This window comes from Delphinapterus leucas, chromosome 10, assembly GCF_059928025.1.
Source record: "Delphinapterus leucas isolate spDelLeu-1000000601 "Yukka" chromosome 10, BTC_Dleu_Yukka2, whole genome shotgun sequence".
NCBI lineage: Eukaryota > Metazoa > Chordata > Mammalia > Artiodactyla > Monodontidae > Delphinapterus > Delphinapterus leucas.
In genome coordinates, this window is record NC_143138.1 from 56,054,684 (window position 1) to 56,081,665 (window position 26,982).

Consider the following 26,982-nt stretch of genomic DNA (forward strand, 5'->3'; position numbering starts at 1 on the left):
GGTCAGTCGCCTCACTGCCATGTTCTCCTTACCTGGGGGCCGTTTTTTGTGATGGTGGGTTTCTTCCTCTCTGCAGAAACATGGCTTAGTCATCATCCCCGACGGCACTCCCAACGGCGACGTCCACCAGGAGCCAGTGGTAGGAGCCATCACTGTTGTGTCTCAGGAAGCCGCTCAGGTCTTGGAGTCGGCAGGAGAAGGGCCACTGGGTAAGACACCGCCACTGTATTGACTTGGATTAATGCTGTCCTCTTGGACTTCCAGCTTGTTCACATCCTCTCTTGGAAAACAAAAACACACCAGGTCTGTCTGAGCCTTATCTAGATCCCTAACGGGATGAAATCTGGGCATACTGTCTTCAGACATCCTTGACCTTGGGAAACCAGCATTGGGGTCATTGACAGGCAGTAAGTGTAACTGTAGGGCCCCTGGTTGGAAGCACTGTGGGTGTATACATGTTGCTTTTTCACTTAAATACAACCTTCTGCAAAGAGATAATCCAGCACATCCGTCCGGGGGAACCAGTGGGCTGGTCGGCAGCTTTCAGAGTACGTGTAAGTTTCTTCTTCCTGGAGCATCTGGTTTTCTGTCCTGCTACTCATGCTAGGATTCTGTAGCTCTTTGCCACTGCATTTCTTAAGGCAACAAACAGACGACCAAGAAGATATCAGAGGAGTGTTATTCCAGAGCAGGGCTTCTGAGCCTCTTAAGGGCTAAGCCTGTTAAATTTGACCCCTTGAGAACCTAATGACACCTGTCTCAGGAAACCACTCAGATGCCCATCTATTGCCTCCACTAAGATTCCTATTCTAGAGAAGAAGAATGGCACAAGTAGATACTGTATCATCAGCTCACTTTTATATTAAAAAATGATCGTTTTTTCTTCTTTGTCTTATTTTCATATATATGTAGGTTTCCTAGAAGAATAGATATACTATAATATAAAGGGGGGCGGGCAGCCAAAAAACGTTTTAAAGGGCACATTCTCTAACGTACAGAATTCTGGAAGTGTAACTGTCGAGAACTTTGATAAAGCAGAGGATGCCGGCGAGGTGAGTGAGAGCTGCCGTCGGTCATAGACTGAGTGTACAGCCACGGGCAGCTCAGATGGTTTTCTCTGCCTGATGGGAGGTGCCGAAACATTTGGCCATGACCTTGGTGGATTGTGGGGAGTGCTGGCTGGGTGTCAGGTGCTTTTGTAAAAAACTCATCTGTAGGTGTCCCCTCAGTCCAAGGGCCCTATTTTTTTTTTTTTTTTTGCGGTACGCGGGCCCCTCACCGCTGGGGCCCCTCCCAATGCAGAGCACAGGCACCGGACACGCAGGCTCAGCAGCCATGGCTCACGGGCCCAGCCGCTCCACGGCATGTGGGATCCTCCCGGACCGGGGCACGAACCTGTGTCCCCTGCATCGGCAGGCGGACTCTCAACCACTGCACCACCAGGGAAGCCCCAAGGGGCCTATTTTAATGCATGTTGGGAAGAAGCAGCCCTCCCCTCAGGCTAGGAGCAAGCCCTAGCAGTCCTGCTACCAAGCCTCAGATGGCTCTTTTGGGTTTTTTGTTTGTTTGTTTGTCTTTTTAAGATGTTGGGGGTAGGAGTTTATTAATTAGTTAATTTATCTTTGCTGTGTTGGGTCTTCGTTTCTGTGCGAGGGCTTTCTGTAGTTGCAGCAAGCGGGGGCCACTCTTCATCGAGATGCGCGGGCCTCTCACTATCGCGGCCCCTCCCACCACGGAGCACAGGCTCCAGACGCGCCGGCTCAGTAGTTGTGGCGCACGGGCCTAGTTGCTCCGCGGCATGTGGTATCCTCCCAGACCAGGGCTCGAACCCATGTCCCCCGCATTAGCAGGCGTCTGCGCCACCAGGGAAGCCCCTCAGATGGCTCTTGACGGCACACATCTTAGAGTTGGTCCCCTTCCCTCCCCCAACTAGCTTTGTGGGCCTTTGCTTCTTCCATCATTGTGTTCCTCTGTTTTCTTTGCTCTAGCACCCCTCTCAGGCCCATTCTTAGCCCCTGCCTTCTCTCCCGTAGTTTTCTCCTGCTAAGGGCTTAAGAGCCTGTGGGAGTACCCTTGGCTTTGAGTTGTCTATCTACTGGTAAAACTTGCAAATTTTTGAAACAAGGAAATGATCTTTGTACTTCATTTTGTCTTCAGATGGAAAATCACTGCTCTTGGGAGCAAATGTTGTATTTAGTGCCCTGATAAATATCAGTTGTGTGGAAATCTGTGTTGAATAATTAAGTACTTTTCCTTTCACCATTAAAGCCTTCATGTCTTGATATTCAGAGCTATGAACTGTTTATCAGATGTTTGCTGTTTGTGAATTTGAAGAATTATTTTAAATTGTTTATGTACTACAACATTACAAATTTTTCATTTGTTTTAGATGTAAGGCTACGAAAACTTGCTGGAGAAAAGGAAGAACTACTATCACAGGTAAAGGTATTCTTCTCATTGGAAGGGGATATTAATTGTAACTGACTAAATCATATGGTAAAATGTTAGCAAACTAAAATGTACACTAGAAAGAAATGTGCTTGTTTCAAACATCACTACTCAAGTAAGAGTTGAAGGATAAAAAGATAATTCATCTTTGTTGTCTCCTGTTCTTTAAAAACAAAATTAAAGGACACGAAGTTTAAGGAGTCAAATAGTTTTAAAAGCCTGTTCTGAAGACAGAAGTGCCCTGCCCTGCCCTCTCCCCACCTCCAGCCCCGACCATCCCTTTTGCTTCCTTTAGCTGATTCTTGTGGTGTGTACCGCCCTTGTATGCTTCTATATAACATGCTTATGTTGCTTCTTGATTGTTCTGTTTAAGGCTGCTCTGTTGACATCCCTCTATGGGACGTGAGGATTTATCTTTCCTTCATCCCCTCTCCCTACCACACGCATGTATACTTTCCATTCCCACATCCTCCTAATAAAGGAGCAGTGAGATTCCAGTCTGTTTACGTTATCAGGACTCTGTAAACACTGCTCACAGTGGAGCCATGGAACATTCTAGGATTCATCTCCTTCACAACTCCTTAGTTCGCCTGAAGTTAGTATTGTGGTTTTTCTTGTCATTTGCTTGGTTTCCTATGTATTTGTTACTAATTCAGTCCACTCTTGGTGTTTTCAGATGCATGTTTTCAGATGCATCAGGTATTCCCTCAGTTCCATCTCTTTTGGTTCTTGGTGCATCTGACTCACCCCTTGTGAACTTAGAGGCTCGCTCCCCCGGGACAGAGACGTGACCACCTTTCATCATCATCTAGAGTTTCCTTTGCCTGTGCTCCAGGCTGGAGCAGCATCTTATGCCTCCCTCCTTCTGTGTCCATTCTCTTATTCTGGTACATCCCCCAGTAGCTTCCTGAGGAAAGAGTTTTGGGGCTGTAAATTTTTCTTAACTTTACAGGACTGAAATGTCTTCATTTTGTCCTCTTACTTGATTAACAGTTTGATGGGGGTATAGAATTCCTCATTGTAATCATTTTCATTCTTTTTTTTTAACTTCTTTATTGAAGTATAATTGCTTTACAGTGGTGTGTTAGTTTCTGCTTTATAACAAAGTGAATCAGCTATACATATACATATGTCCCCATATCCCCTCCCTCTTGTGTCTCCCTCCCACCCTCCCTATTCCACCCCTCTAGGTGGTCACAAAGCACCGAGCTGATCTCCCTGTGCTATGTGGCTGCTTCCCACTAGCTATCTGTTTTACATTTGGTAGTGTATATATGTCCATGCCACTCTCTCACTTTGTCCCAGCTTACCCTTCCCCCTCCCCATGTCCTCAAGTCCATTCTCTACATCTGCATCTTTATTCTTATCCTGGCCCTAGGTTCTTCAGAACTTTTTTTTTTTTTTTTAATAAATTGCTTCGTTGTCTTCTGGCCTCCTGCACAGCTATTGAGAATTTCAAGGACATTTTGATTTTTGATCTTTTGTCTATGACCCGTTTTTCCCTCTCTGGCAGCTTGTATCATACTCTCCTTTCTCCCTAGGGTTCTCAGATTTCAGTGATGTGGTTTGGAGGTTTGCGTGAATGCATTTATTGTGTGTGCTTCTCCAGGCACATGTAGCTGCATAGATATAGGCATGGAGTGGGTAGAGAGATTTTACCAGGTGAGCATAATAGGGCAGAGGAGGTGAGGGCTTGTGCGAGAGAGTGATGACGACGGACCTGGAGATTAAACTGGGTAAGGAGGTTTGAGGGAAATCCAGGAAGATATCAAGGCACAGCAGAGAGAAGATGGAAACAGTGGACTATAGGTGCCAGTGGGGTTGAAGGATTTTTGGAGTTGGGTCCAGAGGGAATGAGCTGGAAAGATCAAGAGTAGTGGTTAGAGAGAAGATACATGGAACTGAATTCAGTAGGGACTGCTGTTGTCTAGTGGTGAGATCTAGTATATGACGGTGGGAGTGAGAGGCTGAGGGCAAGGTGGGATACGTGGCAAGATCCTTGCTCCAGAAACTAGAGATCCGATATAGGAGAGATCACACTTAGATGTATTTTGAATTTGCCAACAATTAAGGCAGGAGTAGCCTGGAGATCATGTGAGTTAGGAGCTAAAATGGTGACGAAAGAGTGGGGAGATGGCAATGATGAGGTGGGGTTAGTACTTACAATCTGAAGCGATGCGATTAGGAACTGCATTAGGAATTCAGGGAGGCTAGAGGGAGAAGAGTTTGTAACAGCAAGGAACGCAAGAAGACACCTGATCCATTCTCAGGCTCAGTGAGAGGTGGGCTGAAAGGACAGCCAGGCTGCAGAGGAAGCAGGCCCCTCAGGGGAGGGCAGGTCTCTATTAGAGCACCGATGGGGTAATGGGGATGCACAGAGAGGGTGGAGGATAGTCCGGAGGGTGCAGTGCAAGAGTGTCAGGCTTTGGGAAAGGTTAGGAGATGAAGACAGAGTAGGGCTTGTACCGGGCCTTTTGGGAAGGAGTGCAGGAAAAGGGACGACAAGCCTTTTCGAGATGGACATTGAACAGGAATGATGGGGATGATGAGATAGTCCCGGCTGACCGAGGCAGATAGTGGTGTCATGGTTGAAAGGGCAGAGTTGTCTGGGAAGCACAGATTTAGTCCCAGTGCCGAGCTCACCCTTTCTCCATCAGGGGAGGGGCAGACCTGGTCCGAGTGCTGAGCTTTCCCTTTGACCCCTGTGGATGGAGCCGAGGACAGCTGGGGAAGCCACCTGGAACTCTGAGCACGCAGACTCACCTTTGACCCCTGACGATGAAGGACGCAGGAGGCGTGGGGACGCTTGGTCTTGGTCCGGAGGTGGCCCGCTGTAGGAGAGGGCAGACTTGCTCTGATTTGTGCTCCTTCCTGGATCTCTGATGATAAGAGTTGTAGGCATTTGGAGAAACACGACCTCGATTTGATTTGGGGGTGGCGAGGGCGATCAGACCTCGGGACAGATACTGTTTCTCTCCTGTTTTTCCATCCCTTTTCGTCTCATTTGTTCTGCATTCTAAAAGATATTCTCACCGTTATCTTCTCATTTTTATTGAGTTTCTGTCCCTGCAGTCATTTCAAGGATGCAGCTATTCTCACTTATCTCAGAGGGTATTGATAGGCTGGTTGGTTTGCTTCCTGATTCTTTTTTTCTATCTGCATAGTTTGTTTCCTTCCAGATGTTCTTTTATGTACATTTAGTTGGTCTTCAGTTTAAAAGTAGAGGACTAAAAAGCTGGTGGGCAGCTCTGAGCTTGTGGGTAGGGCTCGTCCAAGTTTCTGTGAAGCCTGATGTGGCTGGGTGTCTTATTGGGAACCTTAGATGTGGTTATGTTGGTCTTTTATTTTAGGCTAGTCAGAGAGTTCTAAAGAGAGAGATCCCCGTCCTGTAAAGAGAGAGATCCCGTCCTGTGCCTGAGCTACAGTCCTAGCTGGGTGTGCAGTTTGGGAACTGAGGGTGGACCAGAGGCCTCAGCATGCAGTTCATTTCTGTCCGTCTAATCTTATTTTCCACATGTGAGACTCTTGTCTCCACCTGGGCCTTCTTTTCTCCCAACCCAAAGTCCCTCCTAATTTTATTTTTTAGTTTATTTTGTAAATTAAAAAAAAACCTTTATTAGGTTATAACTGGCATAAAGTAAGCTGCACATAAAGTGTACAGATGTACATACCTATATTAGTTTCCATAACAAAACACCACAAACCGGGTGGCGCAGAATAACAGAATGTCCTCTCACCTCACAGTCTGGAGGTGAGAAGCTGTGTGTCAGCAGTGTGGGTTCCTTCTGAGGCCTGTGACGGGAAGTCAGTTACAGGCCTCTCTTCTAGCTTCTGGCATTTTGCTGCCCATCTTTGGGGTCCCTTGGCTTGTAGATGACATTCTGTGTCTTAGCACATCTTCCCTCTGTGCCTGTCTGTCTCTTCATGTGGCATTCTTCTTATAAGGACACCAGTCATATTGGACTAGGGGCCCACCCTATTCCAGTGTAACTTCATCTCAACTAAGTGCCTCTGCCGTGACTGTTTCCAAATAAGGTCACATTCTGAGATACTGGGGCTTAGGACTGCAAAATACGAATTTGGGGGGACAGTTTAACTCACAGCAATACCTGTGAAACCATCACCACAATCAAGATGGTGAAAATATCCATAACTTCGCCAAAGTTCCTGTGTCCCTTTGTAAACCTTCCTTCCCCTCCCACCTCCCTCCCTCTCTCCAGGCAACCACTGATCTGCTTTTTGTCCCTTCAGTTTGCATTTTCTGGAGTTTTTCACACAGCATATACTCAGTTTGAGATTCACCTTGTTGCTGCACGTATTAGTAGTACGTTCCCTTCTTTGGCTGAGTAGTAATTCCATTGTATAAATCGACCGCAATTTACTTATCCTTCTCTTGATGGACGTTTCTTGTTTGGGGCTATTAATGAATAAGGTGCTATGAATGGCCTTTATTTTGGGTAAAATAAGGTAGATTATGTAGCTGAACTCAAAAATATATTTCCAATTATTTCTGTATACAGTTTTTCTAAATAAGAATACTTAACCTAACTCTAAACAAGAAACCTCTAACTGCCCATGAATTTTCCATTTTTAATAAAAAATAACAAAAAGAAACTCCTAAGATGTACTTTTCCACAGAACTACACAAATAATAAAATATGGCTGTTTTAACTGGGACACCTGGTCCTGGAGCTTGCTCCTTTTGATAATTAGTTCGTAGCTGATCTCCAGCACCTGAGCACAGCGTGCCCCATGGCAGACACTCCAGGAAACAGTTTCTGAATGAATGATTTGTGGCCTTATTCTAAGATGTGGACACCAGGCCAAGCACCTGTTTCATTTGAGAGACTGGATCTCACGCATAAGCCTTTACTTCCTCTTCAGATTAGAAAACTGAAGCTGCAGTTGGAGGAGGAACAGCAAAAGTGCTCCAGGAGCGATGGCACAGCAGGTGACCTGGCGGGACTGCAGAATGGCTCGGACCTGCAGCTCATCGAAATGCAGAGTAAGGCTGGGGCCGGGCCGCCACTGACCCGCGTGGGGCTGTGTCCCGGACGTGGTTGTGAGCAGGCTGTTAGAGCCTGCGGTTCTGAAGACTGGTTAGTTCTCAGCTGGACTAGAAAAGCCATCCTGGTCAGTCATGGAACTGAAGAGGTTTCTACTAGGCTGTGTGCTTCCTGGGGTGACAAGGCCTGAGAGGTAATGCTCTCCCCGCTTCCTGGCAAAGTGATTTCTAGAACATTTTGCAAATAGTGACATCATGACACTATCCTTTTCCACATCCCCGGGTCATCTGTAAGCACCCTTCCTAATGACATGTTTTTCTATGGAATTTATCTTAGATAACTGGAGGGGAATATATTTGGAACTAACTCACACTACTCCGGAGTAGTTTCAGAATTTTCCCAGAAGTAGTCTTGTTAACCCAAATTAATCTTTATTAGATGGAATTTAAAACAAGGCCACAAAGTAAGCCTACTCAGTTTACCCCAATTATTTCAGTTGTTCTGCCTTTCTACTTTTGACCCCCATATTATTTTAAAGTGCCTACGGTATTCACAGTAATCCCCACAGCGGGGAGATTTTAGCAGCCATTCATGTACAGTTAGATAATGTATAATCACACAGGGGAGACACCTATTTTTCCAATTTGAATAAGGCTTTTCTGATAACTTATTTTAAAATAGTGGTTATTCCATGGCCCTTTTATCTAAATATTCTGAGTTAGGCCAAATAGACAAGGTTTTTGAACCAGGCTTATTAAAACTAACATTAACTTTTGAGGTTAGTATCATTTCCTCTATTGGATATCAGTTGGAACCCTTGTGATATAGTTCAAATATTTTGTTCTAGAAATACCGATTTGGAGTGGAGGGTAGATGAAAAGAGGGGCATAACGAAAGGTAGGTTGACTAGTTAGGAGGCTGTGATAGTGACCAAAACAGTCCAGTGGCCGCCAACAGTCTTAGAGAGAGGGCAGTGCACAGATTTGTAAGAGTTTGACCTAAAACAGCAAATTCAAAAGGAATCATATTGAGGAGGAATGGGTGTGCATGCATTGATGTGTGACATCTTCCCAGAGCAGGCACCACGACAGAGCTGGCATCTGTGGCAAGCAGGGCAAGTGACCGGGGTGGGGCTGTGACCCAGGTGAGCAGAGCAGGGCCGGGCAGGGCTGGGCTGGGCCGGGCCTGGCATGTAGCGACAGAAGCAGGCAGCTCCCCTGCACCGGAGGCCGGGACAGGAACCTGGTGACTCTCAGTTCTGGACAGCTGCCTTGTCTGTAAGCATGGTGTTTGGGGATGGAATTTCAGAACATGCGTGAAATAAATGGCTGAGACCAGGGATTTATACTTTTGAAAACAGGAAGGAATGAGTGGTTTGGTGAGAAGGAAGCAGCACATTTTGATAATAAGTTGCTGGAGTTAAGAATTAAAAAACAGTATCCTAAAGCTTCAGTTTTAGGCCCAGAAATGGGAGTAGTTCTCTTTCGCTACCAGAGATGGCTTTTGGGGAGAGGCTTTTGTAACCACATTAATTTTAGGGTGACAGTAATTATCCAATTAGAAAAACCTTTTGCATTAAAGATTATGTGGGTAGTTTTAACCTTAGTTTTATGGAAAAGTAGAAAAGTTCTTAAGTAGGGTAGATTGGGTTTATCTCCTGCAAACCTTATGATTCCTATTACAATGTAATTAGTTCAGAGTGATTTTTGTTAAATTTGGATTGCTGGAATTTTTCTCCCCCAGCATTTCTAAGCTTCTCATTTTAAATGGTTTGCTTCTTAGGTCAGATATACAGCTAATGATTTATAGCTCTATCCTTAACACATTATCACAACATATTACTGAAAAGCATTTATTTTCAGTAAATATTAAGCGTACATTACGTGCAAAGCACTTGGCTAGAAACAGAGGTAGATTCAAGAAGCCAAAACAGGGCCCTATCCTTACATATCTATATAATGTTAGGAAAGCATGATGTCATAAAAGAGAGTCCAAAAAAATGCAACAAAGGAAGGAGAAGCTCGAGTTAACTAAGGAGAGTCATGAAGGAGGTGAAAATTTAGCAGGACCTTGAGCAGGACCTTAAAGGTTGGTTAGACCTAGATCACAGGTGGGGAGAAAAGGGCACTTGGGCTGTGGTGGGGAGCAGGATACCTGGGGAGATGGGAAGGTGTAGGGCTGGGGGCAGGAAAACTGGAGCGGGGGGTGGGGGGCCTGGTCCCGTGGGCACAGAGGCTCCCTGGGCCCTGGGGCTGCAGGTAAGGTTGGCAGGGGCCCTGCTGCGCTGACAGGGCTCCTTGCTTCAACCTCTACCTGCACACATCATGGCGTGAAGAGAGAATTTTCTTCTAAAATGCTGTTGCAACACAAGTGCTAGAGCTTCTCATAGCATAGATGCGCCAGAACCTGTGCTGCAGGAGATACCGCAGTTGCCTGTGTGCATGTGTGCTTTGTCTTCTTCCTCTGCACGGTCCTCTCCTGTGCTGCAGGGGGCCTCACTGCCTCACGTTCACACCTTCACCTCTGTGAGATGGTTTATTATTCTCTTCTGTTCTAGGAGATGCCAACAGACAAATTAGTGAGTACAAGTTTAAGCTTTCAAAAGCAGAACAGGATATAACCACCTTGGAGCAAAGTGTAAGTCCTTCTTGTGTACGGTACCAACACATCTGCTTCCTGCATCTCAGTGGTTAACCCCATGAACGCCTAGGTTTTTTAAGCTGCCTTTGCAGTTGAATCTCTATAAAAGCTCTAAAGTGGAAAAGCCAGCAGAGGACACCTGATAGGGCATTTCAGCCTTTTCTATGAATGAATGAGACTGAAGCTATAATTCTGTTTCTTGTAGCTATTTCAAGAGCCTTCAAGAAGATTGTAGTTTATAACATAATCCCTTATTGTATATTTCAGAAAGTCTCTCGGGGAGTCTCCTCCTGCGACGTTACTATGGCTTTTAAACAATATGGTTGTCGTAAAACTTAACATGGGAAATTGGCCCTATAATGACTCTACAGCTGTCATCCTCTCTAGGGACAGTTCTAGATGTATAAATAGCAGTCGAGTTCTGAGAGGACCTCTAACTCCCCCTGAAGGGACTTGTTAGTATTAGATTCTTGGAATCTGTCATGACATTGTATTTCCATCTTGGCTGCAAAAAAGTGGTGGTTCCTAGTGCCAGCACCAGAGGCCTGTGTTCTCATATTTACAGATCAGCCGCCTGGAGGGGCAGGTGCTGAGATATAAAACCGCTGCTGAGAATGCGGAGAAAGTCGAGGATGAACTGAAAGCAGAAAAGAGGAAGCTACAACGAGAGGTACTTGCTTTTATTATGCTTCTTGGAATACTTTCCTAAAAAGAAAAAATCCTTTGGAGATAAATTCTTTGCTGCATAAGGAATTTAATCCTGGCTCCAATCTTAGTGAAACAGCAGTGGAATCACTGTTCTGTGTTGGTTTCTGACCTACACAGTGACTGCCATTTACTTTTATGTTTTGGTCAGTTAGATAATAAGAAAAAGGAGAGTTTTTATTTTTGTTTTAGATGAGGTCTGTTTCTCCAGCTTCTCTATGTCCTCTCTGTGATTAATGTTCAGCACCGTTGGTTAACAACTCTGGCTGCCTGAAAAACAGTGCAACTGCAGGATCGCATGCAGTGCTTCCACTCCCCAGAAACTGGAGAGGAAAGTAGCGCTGGGTTTTGTTTTTGACCATGTGAAGTGACCAAGCTCTTCCTGTCTCCAGTTACGAACAGCACTGGACAAGATCGAGGAGATGGAGATGACCAACAGCCATCTGGCCAAGCGGCTGGAGAAGATGAAGGCCAACAGGACAGCACTGCTGGCCCAGCAATAGGGAGGCCGCCCTGCTGCCTGGGCCCCGCCTGGAAGGACTGATCTTTCGTCCACTCAAACCCCTTTCAGGACTGTTTGAGCTTTGTCATTAAGATAGCCACCTTTGTATTTTATAATTTATGAGAGAATGAAACAGGTTTGAATCTTCATGAATGAACACTTTGGATTTTGTTGGTAGTTTGATTCTAGACTAAGAATTGGTCCATGCCGTTATTATTTTTTATTTCCATAATTTTAGAATCAAGTTTACTCACCATTTTTCCCCAGCTGCCTCAGTGACTGGGCACTCGGAGGCTTTGGCACGGGTTCTGGAGGACAGCGATTCAGCGCTCACCGAGGTACTTCCTGGAAACCTCAGAAAACACAAGTGCCTTCTCCACAGTGCAATTCAGACTTCAGTGATCTCCAGTGGTCAAAAGACATTTACCCTTAATATCAGGTAGCATTTATATTTTAGTGAAGAAACAAGTTCACAGGTGGGGAATATATGTTTCACTCAAATTTATATGTTTGGAGGAAAAAGCCTTTTTTTGTAAGGTATTTAAATTTATATAAGAAAATGTTAGAAAAAGATACGGGGAGTGTATATAAAACTTGCTTTATTGCATGGGGCAGGGGAAGTCCAAGGCCTGTACTCTTAAAGTAAGAGTAGGGTCCTTAGTCTTCACATCAACTGTGCTGTATCTTGAAAAGTATTTCATCTGCTGCTCATCTGTGGAATGAAACCTCAGACCAGCCCGATGAGGGAGGGAGGGCAGGCCAGGCCAGGCAGGTGGGAAGTCGGCCTGAAGACTCTATTAAATACACCCTTTTGCTGACTACAGTTGGCTACTGACACATTCATTTTCTTAGAGGAGCCTTTAAAACTAGTCATTGGCAATCATGCCCGCCTAGCTCACCCCTCTTTTCTCTCCTTAAGGAAAAATAATCTGGAATATAGGATTTCTTTTAAGAACTTCAGTTTCATCTTAAAGGCACCCAGTTTAAGAGGATTTTATCATCGAGTCGTAGCCATGTTACAGTATTTGTGATTCTCTTTTGCTCTCAGAATTGAGGTGGTTTTATGGAAATGATTATTGTATCTTCAGTGTGTTTACACGGAAAAAATATGGGGGAAAGTCTAATGAATTAAGGCCACATAAGATAAAATTAGACTTGAAACTAGGTAATAAAGTTAACTTAAATATGAATAAAATCTCTAATAATTATTCCCTTCTTTAGAATAATTAGCTCTTTGTGTTTAAAACATGGAAACCAGGGGCTTCCCTGGTGGTGCAGTGCTTAAGAATCCACCTGCCAATGCAGGGGACACGGGTTCGAGCCCTGGTCCAGGAAGATCCCACATACCGCAGAGCACCTAAGCCCATGCACCAGAACTACTGAAGCCCACGCACCTAGAGCCCATGCTCCGCAACAAGAGAAGCCACCGCAAGGAGAAGCCCCCGCACCACAACGAAGAGTAGCCCCCGCTCGCTGCAACTAGCGAAAGCCCACAAGCAGCAACGTTAGACCCAACACAGCCAAAAATAAATTTTAAAAAATAAAATAATTCAGGAAATTGGTTTCCATATTTTGAGATGATTTCCTATAAGTTTTCTTTCAGTTGATGTGTGGGAGTGGGCAGTGACGAGGCATGTTCTGAAATGCAGATTTATCCTAGAATCCCATACATACCTGGAACTGAAACATCGTGTAGTCCACCTCTTGAGGCCTTGGAAATCCCTCTTCCTCTCCACCCACGGTCACTCAGCCTGTGCTCCTCCTGGAGCTGTTTTGTTGTCCCAGTCTTTTCCAAATGGAATGGTTCCACTTCTCGTAAAATAGACTCTTCTCTTCTTTTCCACAGAACTTTCTTCACTGAGCCTTGTAATCTGGACTTTACCTCAAAACTATAGGCATTCTTCCTCCCTGTGCTGACTGCACATTTCTATTAATGCAGGCTAATATTAAGGTAGCTTATTTTAATGGTACTTAACAGTTTCAGTTTGTATTTTTACAACACCCTTCAAACAAGAATACCTAGAAATTCCTTTATCTTAAGCTGGTAGTATTGATAGCCATTAACAAAGTGAGCTAACTTAAAAACTCATGCCTATTTTGGACTGGATAAGAACTATTTTCTTCAAATTTTAAAATTAATTAAGAATAAATTAATTAGCTTTGGTTACTGAAGGTACTAATAGAGTGACTACACAGAAAGCTGAATTGACAATGTCATCAGCCCCTCTTATAGGTTCAGGACCTCTTTTTTAAAAAGGCACCTGAACCAACATAATATTTATCACCTGATATTAGAAATTCACCAGAACACAGAATCGAATCAATGCATGATCTATAAAGTCTTTAAGGCCCTTTTAGAATTCTTATCAGACGTCCAGGAGGCTTTCAAACTACTTTTGGGATTCTTCAACACAATCAGTATACACTAGGTGAAAATGGATCTAGGAAAATTTCAAGTGTAATGAAATTAAATAAAAAACCATGTTAGGACAAATTGGACTTTATTTATAGTCAATCCACCATGCATGAAGGAGTGCTACTAGTTAAAATGCAAGTGTGAGTTCAACCTACCAATGTCGGGATACAGAGGAAGAACGACCCATCCCAGAGGCCATAGACGACCATAGTTAACACCTCTCGAAGACTTTATATAGATCGGGCAGGTTAGCAAGCTGCAGGATGTTTCCATCTTCTGTGAAATGTTTCGGAGGCAGAAGGTGTGAGCGGAAGGCTTTATAGACAACATGCTCCACAGTCCACTTCCAGGGGTTTGGAGTAGAGCTGGGCACTTCACTCTGAAAGAGACATGTTAGATGTTCACATCCCAGTCTATGCTGGTTTCCTGGCTGATGTGCACTGGGCCTGGAGAGTCTTGGTGGCTTATAATGGGCTGTGTGACCTAATGCTTGTGAAGTATCTTTTCTAGGCCAGCCTCTCAAGGATCCTACAGGCCTGAGCAGAGAGATGAGATGGAAGAAAAGAATCAGTCGTGGCTTTTGTGACGCTTCCTCCCATGGAAACTGTTACCATTCAGGGAGAGTGTGTTTACTGTAGCAGGATCTAACATAATGTTTGGATGGCAGTAGTAGGAAGTACATTCCGTAATTACCACTAAATTTGGAGTCTCAATGTCGTTCTATTTCCCAAAAAGCTCCACAGGTAAGAAATGAAAAAATAAATGAGGATTATTTTACTCCACCCTTCCGCTCCTACATCTAAGCCTTAGGCTGCCTCATGTAAAAGAAGATGTTCTTTCCCATCCATCCTTCCTCACCTGGAAGTCAGTGTTTCCAGTCATACGGGATACTCTCAGCACAGTTTGGTAAGTGTGCTATCTTGCCGCCTCCATTGGAATGAGATGGTTCCAGGGCCTCTGGCCAACACGACCTGGGACTGGATCTCCGCTCCACCACCCACAGGCTCTGGGAACCCTTGAGCACCCGCTGAAACTGTCCCTTAGCTTCCTCACCCATGAAGCTGGAGCAACAGCATGTCATCTCAGAGGAGGACTAGGAGCAATCACCGAGCCCGTTACGTGTATCAAGTACCCACCCTTCCATTCTTACACTGCAGGCAGGCCTCAGTTTACTGCACTTTGCAGACTGTTGCGGTTTTTTTTCTTTTCTTTTTAAACACAAATTGAATGTTTGTGGCAACCCTGCATTGAGCAAGCCTACTGGCTCCATTTTTCTAACAGCATTTTTAAATTTAGGTATATACACTGGCTTTTTAGAGACAGTGCTATATACTGTACACTTAACAGACTACAGTATACAGTATAAACATAACTTTTATATGCACTGGGAAACAAAAAAATTTGCGCAACTAGCTTTACTGCAGTGGTCTGAAACGGAACCAATAAAATCTCTGAGGTACTCCTGTATTTCAGTCCCCTCTCCCCCACCCAGCCAAACCCTCCGAAATAGTTGTGGATTGAAAGAGCACTGTCATCTGACACAGAAACATGAAGAACCCAGGCTGACCTTCCGTAAGAGCTGGGGCCCTGACCCAAGTACAGCCGTGTCCCCCTGGCACAGCAGTGGTCAGAGGCAGAGTGAGGCACAAGCCGAAAGAGACTGGGGAGACTGACCCAGAACCTGAAGGCTAAGGCTACACACTTCCGGGCTCACAATGGGAGATACAGTCCACCCACTAGCCCTGAAACTTCCCATTTCTCACTGCGATGGCTTGTGTTTGTACATCTGACGGTGAGGTCACTCTGGAGGCACCTTCTATATTTCAGAAGGAAATAAAACTCGTAAGAGCTGACCACTGTGTTTGAAGCTTATATGCAGCGGATCCTAGGAACTTAGAGAGGGCAAGATTGTGCCCCCAGTCCCGGGCACCAGTGCGCACCCTCATACCTGCTGGCCTGAGAGGGTCGACTCCTCAGACACATACTGCTTCCGGATGGAGTAAAACATCGCACATTCTTTACCAAGGCTTTCAAAACATTCCTTTTCGTCATCCCAGTTCACCTGCTCCAAAGAGAGAATTCAATACCTCAACATAGGTACGTGCTTTAAACACATTTCATTTCTAAATGGAGATAACAGACAACTTAAAAACTAAACGTGACTTTTTAGGCATTAAAGCTGTAAGTTGGAACTACTGAGTATTGCTGTGGGCGGGCAGGGATGAGAGGGACCTTAGCCATGCTACCCTTTTCCTCTTCATCATTACAACAGCAGGGCCATGTGCCCTCCCACACACACACACACACACACACACACTCACACACCCACAGGACTGTCATCAGGATTGGCTCCATCACTTGCCTCAGTGGCCAGTCGGAGAATGAAGATAGGCAGACCCTCCAAGGGGGGCACGTAGTTGTCGATCAGAAGGGGTAATCCAACCAGGTTCCCTTCCTGCTTGTGGAAAAAGGCCAGGACAGGGGATAAGAAATCACGCCGTTACAGTTTAAACAAATTCTCCCTGGTGCTTCCTCCAGGTCTTGTCCTCAGACCAGCCGTTCTGGGCAACCAGGTGCTTGACCAGGCTGGGCACTGGGAGCAGCAGAACTAAGCACTTAGCGCTTTCTGTCCTGACATGTAGCAGAGCCACCTTCTCTTTGGATCTGCTCACCAACCAAAGAACACATCAAGGAAAGCCCCAGAAATCAAGGGGTAAGAGGAAGAAACCTCTTAGGAGAGCAAGTGGCAAAGCATCATTTCCTTCACTGGGGCCTGCAGGGACAGTGGGATTCAGCTCTCCCTCCTGCCTGGGTCCTGCACCCTGGGGACAGGAATGGGCACGAATGGATGATAAAAGTTGTGGAACCTAGAAACACAAATAGGGAGTGAAGATGTCACAGAGGTCACAGGCTGCTTCAGAGAGGGGGCCCAGCCTTCTTGTCCTGATCCTGGACCAACTACAGAACTTGACTCTTACCTGAAGAATACAATGGAGGTATAAAAATGACCGTCGCCCACCTCATCAATCTCCAAAGAGAAGTAGTCTGCAAGCATCTCAGCCTTCTTTTTCAGAAACTCAACAATGTATTCGGCAAGTCCTTCTTTGGGACCATCTTCCTCTGTCCAGCCACTCTCAGGACTATCTAAGGCAAGCATGGCGAGGTCAAAGAGTGGTGCTGGCTCCTAGGAAGGATCAAAAACCTTAGGGGTGAGCATAACAGGGCATCCAACGCAGCCTGAATTCCCACAAAACCATCTTCACAACAGCAGGTGAGAAGCGACAAATCTAACACTCATTCTGCAGTTCCCCCAAAGAAAACACCTGAAAATCCACAACAGAAGCTCATCCTCCTCCTCACCAATGGCCATTGCAACAGAGAAGGTGTGACCAACAAAAAGACCTGCTGAACAGGTGGGAAAGGCAAGGCCGTGAGGAGGCACTTTCCTTCTGTGTAGCTTTAAGGACCCCAATTTCGTATTTCTAGAAAATCACAAGGCAGACACGAAGCAGATCATTCATTTCTTCCTACTGCCTTACCCATAACTAAAGCAAGGGGGAGGGAGAGTGAGTTAAATCGAATGACATTTCAGGTAAATCATCTGATTAGGAAGAAGACTGTAATCTATTGTGAAAAATAAGATGCCTAAATTTTCTTCCATTTCTCTCCTTCAGACATCGTAACTGTTGTCATACATTTTACATATTATGAACCCACAATACACTGTTCTTACTTTTTCATAACAGAGGAGTCAATTAACAAAAAGACCTAACAATCCTAAATGTTTATGCACTCAATAACAGAGCTTTAAAATATATGAAGGATAAAACAGAACTGTGAAGAGAAATAGACACAACTACATGGAGGCTTCAATATCCTTTCCCCAATAATTGACAGAACAAGTAGACAGAAAATCAGGGTACAGAAGATTTGAGCATCACTATCAACTTGATACACCTGCCATTTATAGAATATTCTACTCAACAAGCCCATTTTCAAGTGCACATAAAGTATTTACCAACATAGACTATATTCTGGGCCACAAAACAAGTCTCAGTAAGTGTAAAAGGATTCCAATATGTTCTCTGCAAAAATGGAATTAAGGGGTTCCCTGGTGGCGCAGTGGTTGAGAATCTGCCTACTAACACAGGGGACATGGGTTCGAGTCCTGGTCCAGGAAGATCCCACATGCCAAGGAGCAACTAAGACCGTGTGCCACAACTACTGAGCCTGCGCTCTAGAGCCCACGAGCCACAACTACTGAAGCCCGCACACCTAGAGCCCGTGCTCCGCAACAAGAAAAGCAATCGCAATGAGAAGCCCACACACCACAAAGAAGAGTAGCCCCTGCTTGCAGCAACTACAGAAAGCCCACGTTCAGCAACGAAGACTCAATGCAGCCAAAAAATAAAATGAAACAAATAACTTTTTTTAAATGGAATTAAATTAGAAATCAATACCAGATCTCTGGAAAATCCCCAAGTAATTAGAAACTAAGTAATATACTTCTAAATAATGCGAGGGTCAAAGAAAAAATCAAAAGGGAATTTAGAAGGTATTCTGAACTGAATGAAAATGAAAACAACTTATCAAAATGTGTGGGAAGCTGCTAAAGCAGCACTTGGGAGAAATTTATAGTACTTAACACCTATACTAGAAAAGAAAGATCTCAAATCAGTGACCTCAGCTTCTGAAACAAAAACAAATTAAACTTAAAGTAAGTAGAGGAAAGGAAATATAAAGATCAGAGCAGGTAGCAATGAAACAGAAATCAGAAAATTAACAGAAAAATCAATGAAACAAAAAATCAGTTGAGATCAAACCCTCAGCCAGACTGATCAAGTTAAAAAGATATAAATTACCAATATTAGGAATGACAGAGTACAGTACATCAGTACAGATCTACAGACATTAAAAGAATAAAAAATATCTGAACTTTATGGCAATAAATTTGAAAAACGGACAAATTCCTTGAAAGAAACCAAATACCAAGGCTCACTCAAGAAAAAGCTAACATGAATAGCTCTATATCTATGAAAGAAATTGAATTTTTAGTTAAAGATCTTCCTGTGAGGAAATCTCCAGGCCCAGATGGCTTCACTGATGAATTTTACCAAACATTTAAGGAATAAACAATTCTACACAAACTCTTTTGGAAGATGGAAAACGAAAAAGTATTTCCCAACTCATTCTGTGAGGCCAGCATTACCCCATACCAAAACCAGACAAAGACAATACAAGAAAACTACACACCAATATCATTCGTGAATGCAGATGTTACGAGTTGGAAACAAGGGACTTCCCTGGTGGTCCAGTGGTTAGGACTCCACACTTTCACTGCCGGGGCCTGGGTTTAATCCCTGATCAGGGAACTAAGATCCCACAAGACGCGCAGCCCAGCCAAAAAAAAAGTTGTAAGCGAAATTTTGACAAATCAATTCCAGTAATATATAAAAAGGATAATACATCATGTACAAGCAGGGTTCACCCCAGGAATGCAAGACTGGTTTAAAATATGAAAATCAATCAATGTAATTCACTATAGTAACAAACTAAAAAAAGGAAAACCATACAATTATCTGAACAGATACAGAGGAAGCATCTGAAAAAATTCAGCATCCATTCCTGAATAAAAACTCTGAGCAAACAAGGAATAGAAGGGAACTTCCTCAACCGCCTAAGGGTCATCTACAAAAAACCTACCGATGGCAGAAAGCATACTTCATAGTCAAAAACTGAATGCTTCCCCCAAGATCAGGAATAAGAGAAGGATTTCCATTCTCACCACTACTGTTCAACCTTGTACTAAGCTTCTTGCCAGTGTAATCAAGCAAGAGAAATAAGAAAAGGCATCCAGATTGGAAAGGAAGGAATAAAACTGTCTTTACTCACAGATGCTATGATCATCTATGTAGAAAATCTGCTGGAGTCAATAAAAAAGCTACTAAAACTACGTGAGTTTAACTAGGTCACAAGATATAAGATTAATGTACCAAAACACTTGTATTTCTAGATACTAGCAACAAATGATTGACAATTTATAAAAATGTCACAATAGTATCCAAAAAATATGAAATATTAAGGGATAAATTAACAAAAGATTTTCTCCCCAAATTGATCCATAGATTCAACACAATCCCAATAAAAATTCCAGAGGGTTTTTTGTAGAGTATGTCAGATGTAAAAAGAAGACATGAAACTACATAGATAGTATGATTTTTAACTCAAAATTAGGCAATGACAAGGTCTTGAAAGAAATGGACTAAACTTGTTAGCTGGAGTTGTGTTTGGGTCACGGGCTTTAAAGAATGTTTACTTCTATTTTTATCTCTTTCCAAGTTTTCTTAAGTAGATATGTATTAATTTCTATAATAATAATAATAAACATTTAAGTTGGCTACCAAATGACTGTTCTGCTTTGTATAAAACTATATGAAGATACCTCCATATGCAAATCATACAATAAACTATTCTAAGCATATTTAGAAAAATTTAATATACAAATAAAATAATAAGGCAGAGCTATTTTCAGAAATGACCAGTTGTTGAAGTTTCAGAAATGAGAACCAGGAAATAAACTTACCGATAACCTCAGAACACCAAAATTGGCAAAATCATAAATGAGAATCTGGTAGAACAGTTCTTCACTGAAAATAAAAATGAAGTGACATTAAGGAAAAGCTGAATCCATGCTTCAGAGCCAAGCAGTAGGGACAAAATGGGAGAGATAACCCGAGACGGGTAGGACAGAGATGTGCTGCTTCGCGGTGGCCTTTCTAACAGTCCTGGGATCTCCTGCTCCACCAGGGCTTTGGTGGCCAGCCTCTGCACACAGGTCAGACCACTAAGACCATCTGCCTTGTCATCACCCGTGCTCTGTCCCCACCCCTCTGGTGCTGTAAAAGGTTCTAACACTCAGTAGTGATAAAGTTAAGAAGGAGTTTTTGTTTGCTCACCTTTTCCCCACTTGCAAAGAATCCTATAAATACACTTCTTTTACAACTCACCATTTAAAAAATATGGGCTGTATAGGGAGGGCAGGGACGTGACCCCGGTTTTAAACCCAATCAGTTGGATTTAAAGGGCTGAGAGTGGGCGGTGCAGCAGACATCCGCCAGAGCATCTCCCACAGTACCCTGCTGTACACAGCACACGCTGCAATGCTCCACCAGCACTAAGCCCTTAGCACCCAGTTCACAGCAGCCAACTTTTATTGAGCACTGGGCATCTACCAAACCCAGGCATCTCATGTAATTTTACCTTCACAAAACCCTGCAAGTTAAGTAGTAATAACCCAAATTTCTCATCTTACAGATGAGAAATCCGAGACACAGATTAGGAAAGTGACTTGTCCATGGTCACATAAATGGTAAATGGTTGAGCCCAGATGTGAAACAACATGTGACGCTAAAGCCAGGGCCCTTTCCAACTATGTCATCCTGCTCTCCCCGGCTTTTCCTGCCTCTGCCTCCAGGACTACTCTTCTAGCAGCTCTGCTTTTTTCACATTCGCACCAATTTACCTAAGTTTGGTGGTGTTGAGAAGGTATAACTTGGTCTGATGCTGTGCCAAGGCCCATTGAGGATTCACACAGCCCACAAATGAGTGGTTACGCAGCACCTCCCGGAGAGCTGGAAAACAAGACACAGGTCAGTAACTGCACCCCACCAACACCTCTCTGCAGCCCAAAGCACCAGAACTAGAGACAACAAACAGGTACCTGAATGGAACCTCTTGCTGAAAGTACACACGAAGAAGGAATAAGATAGAACTAATCTTTCAAAATGCAACAAGGAACTGCCAAAAGATTTAGGAATACTCAAAGATCACCATCCAAGACAAAGCAGGAAGCCAGAGAAGTAACAAGAGCTCTGAAACCAGCTTTATCCAAAGACACTGGAGGAACTGCAGGTATCAAGAACTTCAGTTTTTGCAGGCTCTGAGGTGTAGAGAAAGAAAAACAGAAGCCTAGGAATGGTGCGAAATGTGGACTGTAACAGGAGGCCACTTCCCCTCTTTTGCAGCCAGGATTCACACTAAGCAGGTTGCTTGACAACTTAAAGTGGAGATTTTAGTTTAAACTGATTCCAGGGCTGACTGTTCCTCCAGGTTCCTGATAGAATCAAATGCAAATTCTCTCTGGAGAAATTCATCTTCAACCCAGACTTCAAATAATTCCTCACAGATAAAGTACCAGGACTTAGTGGTCAAAAAGTTACAAAATACACAAAGAAACTAGGCACCAAGAATTAGAATCCAGAAGAAATCACAGAATCACATCTGCCAAGTTTTAGAGACTGGAAATATTGGCAAAGATGATAAAATAATAAGCATGTTCAGTATGCTTAAGAGGTATTAAAACATTGAATAAGTGACAGGAGACTATCAAAACTGATCAAGGAAAGACAAATATATGATATCACTTACATGTGGAATCTAAAAAATAATACAAATAAACTTATTTACAAAACAGAAACAGACTCACACACAAAGAAAACAAATTTATGGTTTACCAAAGAGGAAAGCAGGTGGGGATTAATTAGGATTATGGGATTAACAGATATACACTACTATATATAAAACAAGGATCTACTGCATACCACAGCGAACTATATTCAACATCTTGTAATAACCTAGAATGGAAAAGAATCTGAAAAAGAATATGTGTGTGTGTGTGTGTAACTTAATGACTGCTGTACATCTGAAACTAACAATATTGTAAATCAACTATAGTGCAATTTAAAAAATAAATAGAAAAAGACAGAAATAACACCAGTCTTACATAAACTCTTTCAAAAAATAAAGGAAGAATAATTCCTACCTCACAAGGTTAGCATAACCCTAATACCAAACCTGAGAAGACATTGAAAAAAGGAAAATTTTAGACCAATATCCTTTACAGTCATAGGTGCAAAAATCCTAAACAAAACATCAGCAAATTAAATCCAGCAATATATTTTTAAAAAAAAATAATAATACAATCAAGAAGAGATAAGCCCAGGAAAGCAAGGTGATTTAGCATCTGGAAAATCTCACCATATTAACAGAATAAATGAGAAACACATGATCATTTTAGATATAGAAAGAGTATTAGACAACAACAATTTATAATTAAAAACTCTCAACAAACTAGGAACAGAAAATAACTTCCTTAATCTGAAAAGGGCATCTATGAAAAACCTCCAGCTAACATCATGTTTAATGGTGAAATACTGAATGTGTTCTTTCCACAATGGAGAACAAGATAATTAACACCCATGCTCACTCATCCTATTTGACGTTGTACTGGGGGTCCTAACCACTGTAGTGAGGCAAGGAAACAGTATAAAAATATGAAAGGAAAAAAGTAGAACTGTCTCTATCTGCACCTTTGGCAAGGTCACGTGATACAACATCTTTTGTATTTTAATATGCTAACAGGTGGGGGTCAAAACACCATGGTAAACAATGGGGAAAATGATTTTATTCTGACTCAATCTTAAAAATTTAAACCAAAGTTAATAAAAATAAGTTTATATTAAAAATGATCAAGATTTCAAAAAAAACAAAATTTCTAAAAATAAAAAATATAATAACTGAAATTAAAAATCAAGATAGACTGGGGCTTCCCTGGTGGCGCAGTGGTTGAGAATCTGCCTGCTAATGCAGGGGACACGGGTTCGAGCCCTGGTCTGGGAGGATCCCACATGCTGCGGAGCAACTAGGCCCGTGAGCCACAACTACTGAGCCTGTGCGTCTGGAGCCTGTGCTCCGCAACAAAAGAGGCTGCGATAGTGAGAGGCCCGTGCACCGCGATGAAGAGTGGCCCCCGCACCGCGATGAAGAGTGGCCCCCGCTTGCCACAACTAGAGAAAGCCCTCGCACAGAAATGAAGACCCAACACAGCCAAAATTAAATAAATTGTCTAAAAAAATAAAATGGCATGAACATTACCACAATAAAGGGGGAAAATACTCTTTAAAAAAAAAAATCAAGATAGACTGAACAGAGTGGACAAAGTTGGCAAGGTAATTAATGGTAAGGTAGATCTAAAAAAATTATCCGAAGTGCAGCACAGAGAGACAAAGAAATGGAAAATATGAAAGATAGCTTATACAATATGGAGAAGAATAAATATGTAAGTAAGTCCCAGAAGGGGCGGGGGACAGGAAGAGACAGTAACTGGAGACTCTCAAGACAAAAGATCAGAGAATATCCCAGAAGTGATGAAAGACACCAAACCTCAGCTCCAGGAAGCCCAACAAAATCCACACCTGAGATAAGCAGGACACTAAAGAGATCTTAAAAGCTCTCAGAGAGAAAAGAGAGAATACCCACAAAGTATTAAAATATAAGACTGACAGCTGAATTTTCAACAGCAACAATAGAAGCCAACGACTGATAAAATAACACCTTCAATGCACTGAGAAAAAAATAATTGCCAATCTGGAATTTTAAACCCAGCAAAGAAACTTACCAAAATAAAGATGGATTAGACAAAGCAAAACTCAGCTTGCCATCTCAGGCCCCACATAAGGAGGTGCTTAGGGCAGACCATGAAAGGTCTGAGGAAAAGAATTATGAGCAGAAAATATTGGCTAAACCCAAACAAACTGACAGTAACAACATAATATGGAACAATGAGATATTCACATGGAAACTGTGACTATAACACCATATACCAAAAATTAATTCCAGGTGGACTAGAGATTTAAGTATAAGCATTTTAGGAGATAATATAAGAATATAGATTTAATTATCCCAGAGATAGAAAGAATTTCCTAAATAAGATTAAAAGGCCAATGTATGGTAGAGGAGTGATCAAGATGACAGAGTACTAGGACATGAAGCTCACCTCCTCCCACAAATACAACAAAAATACATCTACATGTGAACAATTCTCACACAATACCTACTGAACACCGGCAGAAGACCTTAACCTCTGAAAGGGCAAGAAGATCTCCACGTAACCAAGTGGGGCAAAAAATAAATAAATAGTTAAGAAAGCGAGAAAGGAATCGGGACAGGACCTGCATCCCTGGGATGAAGCTGTAAAAGAGGAAAGGTTCCTGTACCCTGGGAAGTCCCATCACCAGCGGGGAATCAACCAGGACAGAGGGGGAGCTTCAGAACCTCAGAGAACACAGCAACCAGTTTGCAGCAGTTAGAACAGAGAAAGACATGCACAGACAGTCAGTACCACAGCTCTGCACTTCTCAGCCTGAGACACCTATCTGCCGATACAGGCGGGGGCTGGGTGCGGAAGCTTGAGCTTCAGAGATCAGACCCAGAGAGAGGACTGGGATGGACTGCACGGAAACAGCCTGAAGGGGCTGGAGCCTGGTGCAACCACACCTGATGGTGTATGCAGAGGAAGCCTGGGCTGCCTTAGAGGCCAGGTGCCATTGTGTCAGTAGTGCGTGAGGGGAGGGGCGGGAACCACCATTACAGCCTTTCTACCCGCGAGAGCTCTAAGGCAGCAAGACACTGCCTACACGAGCTCCAGGAGCAGTCACAAGTCGCTGCTGCTCCCTGGACTTCAGGAGCAGTCCCGAGCCACCTCCATTCTAATCACGTGCTCTGGGGGCACACGTGAGCTGCCACTGCCACGGAGAACTCCACGACCAGGCACCAGCCACAACATCCGCACATCCACTATCAGGAGGTAACGGCCAGCACACACTAAGGAAAGAGGTGGCAGACGTCCAGACTAAAACCAGACGCACACCAAAAACTCTCAAACCCACACAAGCTACGCAGGGAGGCTTCCACATATAAATAGCCCTCCAAGACCACAGCAGATAACTGTTTCTCCTAAACTCACAGAGCAAGAGAACTATAAGTAAAATGAAGATGCAGAGGAACCACTCCCAATTAAAAGACCAAGAGAATTCCCCTGAAATAACAAACAATGAAACAGACCTCTTCAGTCTAATAGACACTGAGTTCAAAAAGGAGATGATGAAAATACTGAAGGAATTTAGAAAGGCTATTGACAGAAATGCAGAGTACTGTAAAAAGGAACTAGAAGCTATAAAGAGGGACCAAGAAAAATTAGAAAACTCATTTGCTGAGATGAAAACTGAACCAAAGACGATGAATAGCAGAATAAATAATGCAGAAGAATGAATAAGTAACCAGGAAGATAGAATAATGAAAATGACCCAATCAGAACAGCAGACAGAAAGCCAAATGAAAAAAAAAAAAAAAATGAAAGCAACATAAGAGACCTATGGGATAATATAAATTGTGCCAATGTATGCATAATAAGGATTCCAGAAGGGGAAGAAAGAGAAAAGGGGATCAAAAATGTATTTGAAGAAATTACGGCTGAAAACTTCCCAAACCTAAAGAAGGAAACAGATATCCAGGTACAGGAAGCACAGAGGATCCCAAACAAGGTAAACCCAAACAGACCTACACCAAGACATATTATAATAAAAATGGCAAAAGTTAAAGAGAGGATTCTAAAGGCAGCAAGAGAAAAACAAAGGAGGCAAGGGAACCCCCATAAGGCTATCAGCTGATTTCTCTACAGAAACACTGCAGGACAGAAGGGAGTGGAAAGATACATCCAAAGTCCTAAAAGGGAAACATCTGCAACCTAGGATACTCTACCCAGCAAGATTATCATTTAGAATAGAAGGAGGGATAAAGAATTTCTCAGACAAGCAAAAACTAAAAGAATACAGCAATACCAAACCTATCCTAAAGGAAATATTGAAAGGTTTTCTCTAAATATAAAAGAATCCATAGGAAAGAGAAAATCACAATCAGAAAGCAAATCACCTAAATAAGCCAGTACACAGATTAAAAAAAAGTTCTGTGAAACTAATAACCACAATGAAACAGCAAAAGGATGAACATGAAGATGTAAATAAGGAGATCAAAATCATAAAATGTGGAGGAGAAAAGTAAGAAAATGTAGATTTTTTTTTCATTCCCTAGAATGTGTTTGAGCCTAAATGACTACCAGTCTAAGACAAGAAGGGGTTAATATACTTGAAAAATGGTAACCACAAATCAAAAACATACAATAGATTCACAAAAACCAAAAAGAAGAGAACATAAGCATAATACAAAAGAAAATCATCAAACCACAAAAGGAAAAACAAAAAAGGAACAAAGAAGAAATATAAAATCAAAGGGAAAACAAAGTTTAAAATGGCAATAAATACATATCTATCAATAATTACCTTAAATGTCAATGGACTAAACACTCCAATCAAAAGACAGAGTGGGAGATTGGATAAAAAAGCAAGAGCCTATAATATGCTGCCTACAAA

The 26,982-nt window shown here is 42.9% G+C and overlaps 2 protein-coding genes across 8 annotated transcripts in view; one reads left to right on the forward strand and one right to left on the reverse strand.

Annotated features, from left to right (window-relative positions):
* The window catches only part of LRRFIP2 (LRR binding FLII interacting protein 2), a 118,933-nt gene extending 106,811 nt beyond the window's left edge, over positions 1-12,122 (forward strand). For all 7 annotated transcript variants that reach the window (XM_089919013.1, XM_089919019.1, XM_089919012.1 and 4 more), the window contains 6 exons: positions 77-209; positions 2,390-2,439; positions 7,333-7,453; positions 10,012-10,091; positions 10,660-10,764; positions 11,192-12,122. In XM_089919013.1, the coding sequence (XP_089775139.1) occupies positions 77-209; positions 2,390-2,439; positions 7,333-7,453; positions 10,012-10,091; positions 10,660-10,764; positions 11,192-11,302 (600 nt within the window). In that variant the 3' untranslated portion in view covers positions 11,303-12,122. The remainder of the gene's footprint in view (positions 1-76; positions 210-2,389; positions 2,440-7,332; positions 7,454-10,011; positions 10,092-10,659; positions 10,765-11,191) is intronic.
* A 1,663-nt stretch (positions 12,123-13,785) lies between these two features.
* MLH1 (mutL homolog 1) overlaps positions 13,786-26,982 on the reverse strand; it is a 51,122-nt gene continuing 37,925 nt past the window's right edge. The window contains exons 14-19 of the mRNA XM_022553750.2: positions 21,240-21,348; positions 20,301-20,364; positions 16,737-16,901; positions 16,080-16,172; positions 15,666-15,779; positions 13,786-14,096 (exon numbers count right to left, since the gene is read on the reverse strand). Coding sequence (XP_022409458.2) covers positions 13,929-14,096; positions 15,666-15,779; positions 16,080-16,172; positions 16,737-16,901; positions 20,301-20,364; positions 21,240-21,348 — 713 coding nt within the window. The 3' untranslated portion in view covers positions 13,786-13,928. The remainder of the gene's footprint in view (positions 14,097-15,665; positions 15,780-16,079; positions 16,173-16,736; positions 16,902-20,300; positions 20,365-21,239; positions 21,349-26,982) is intronic.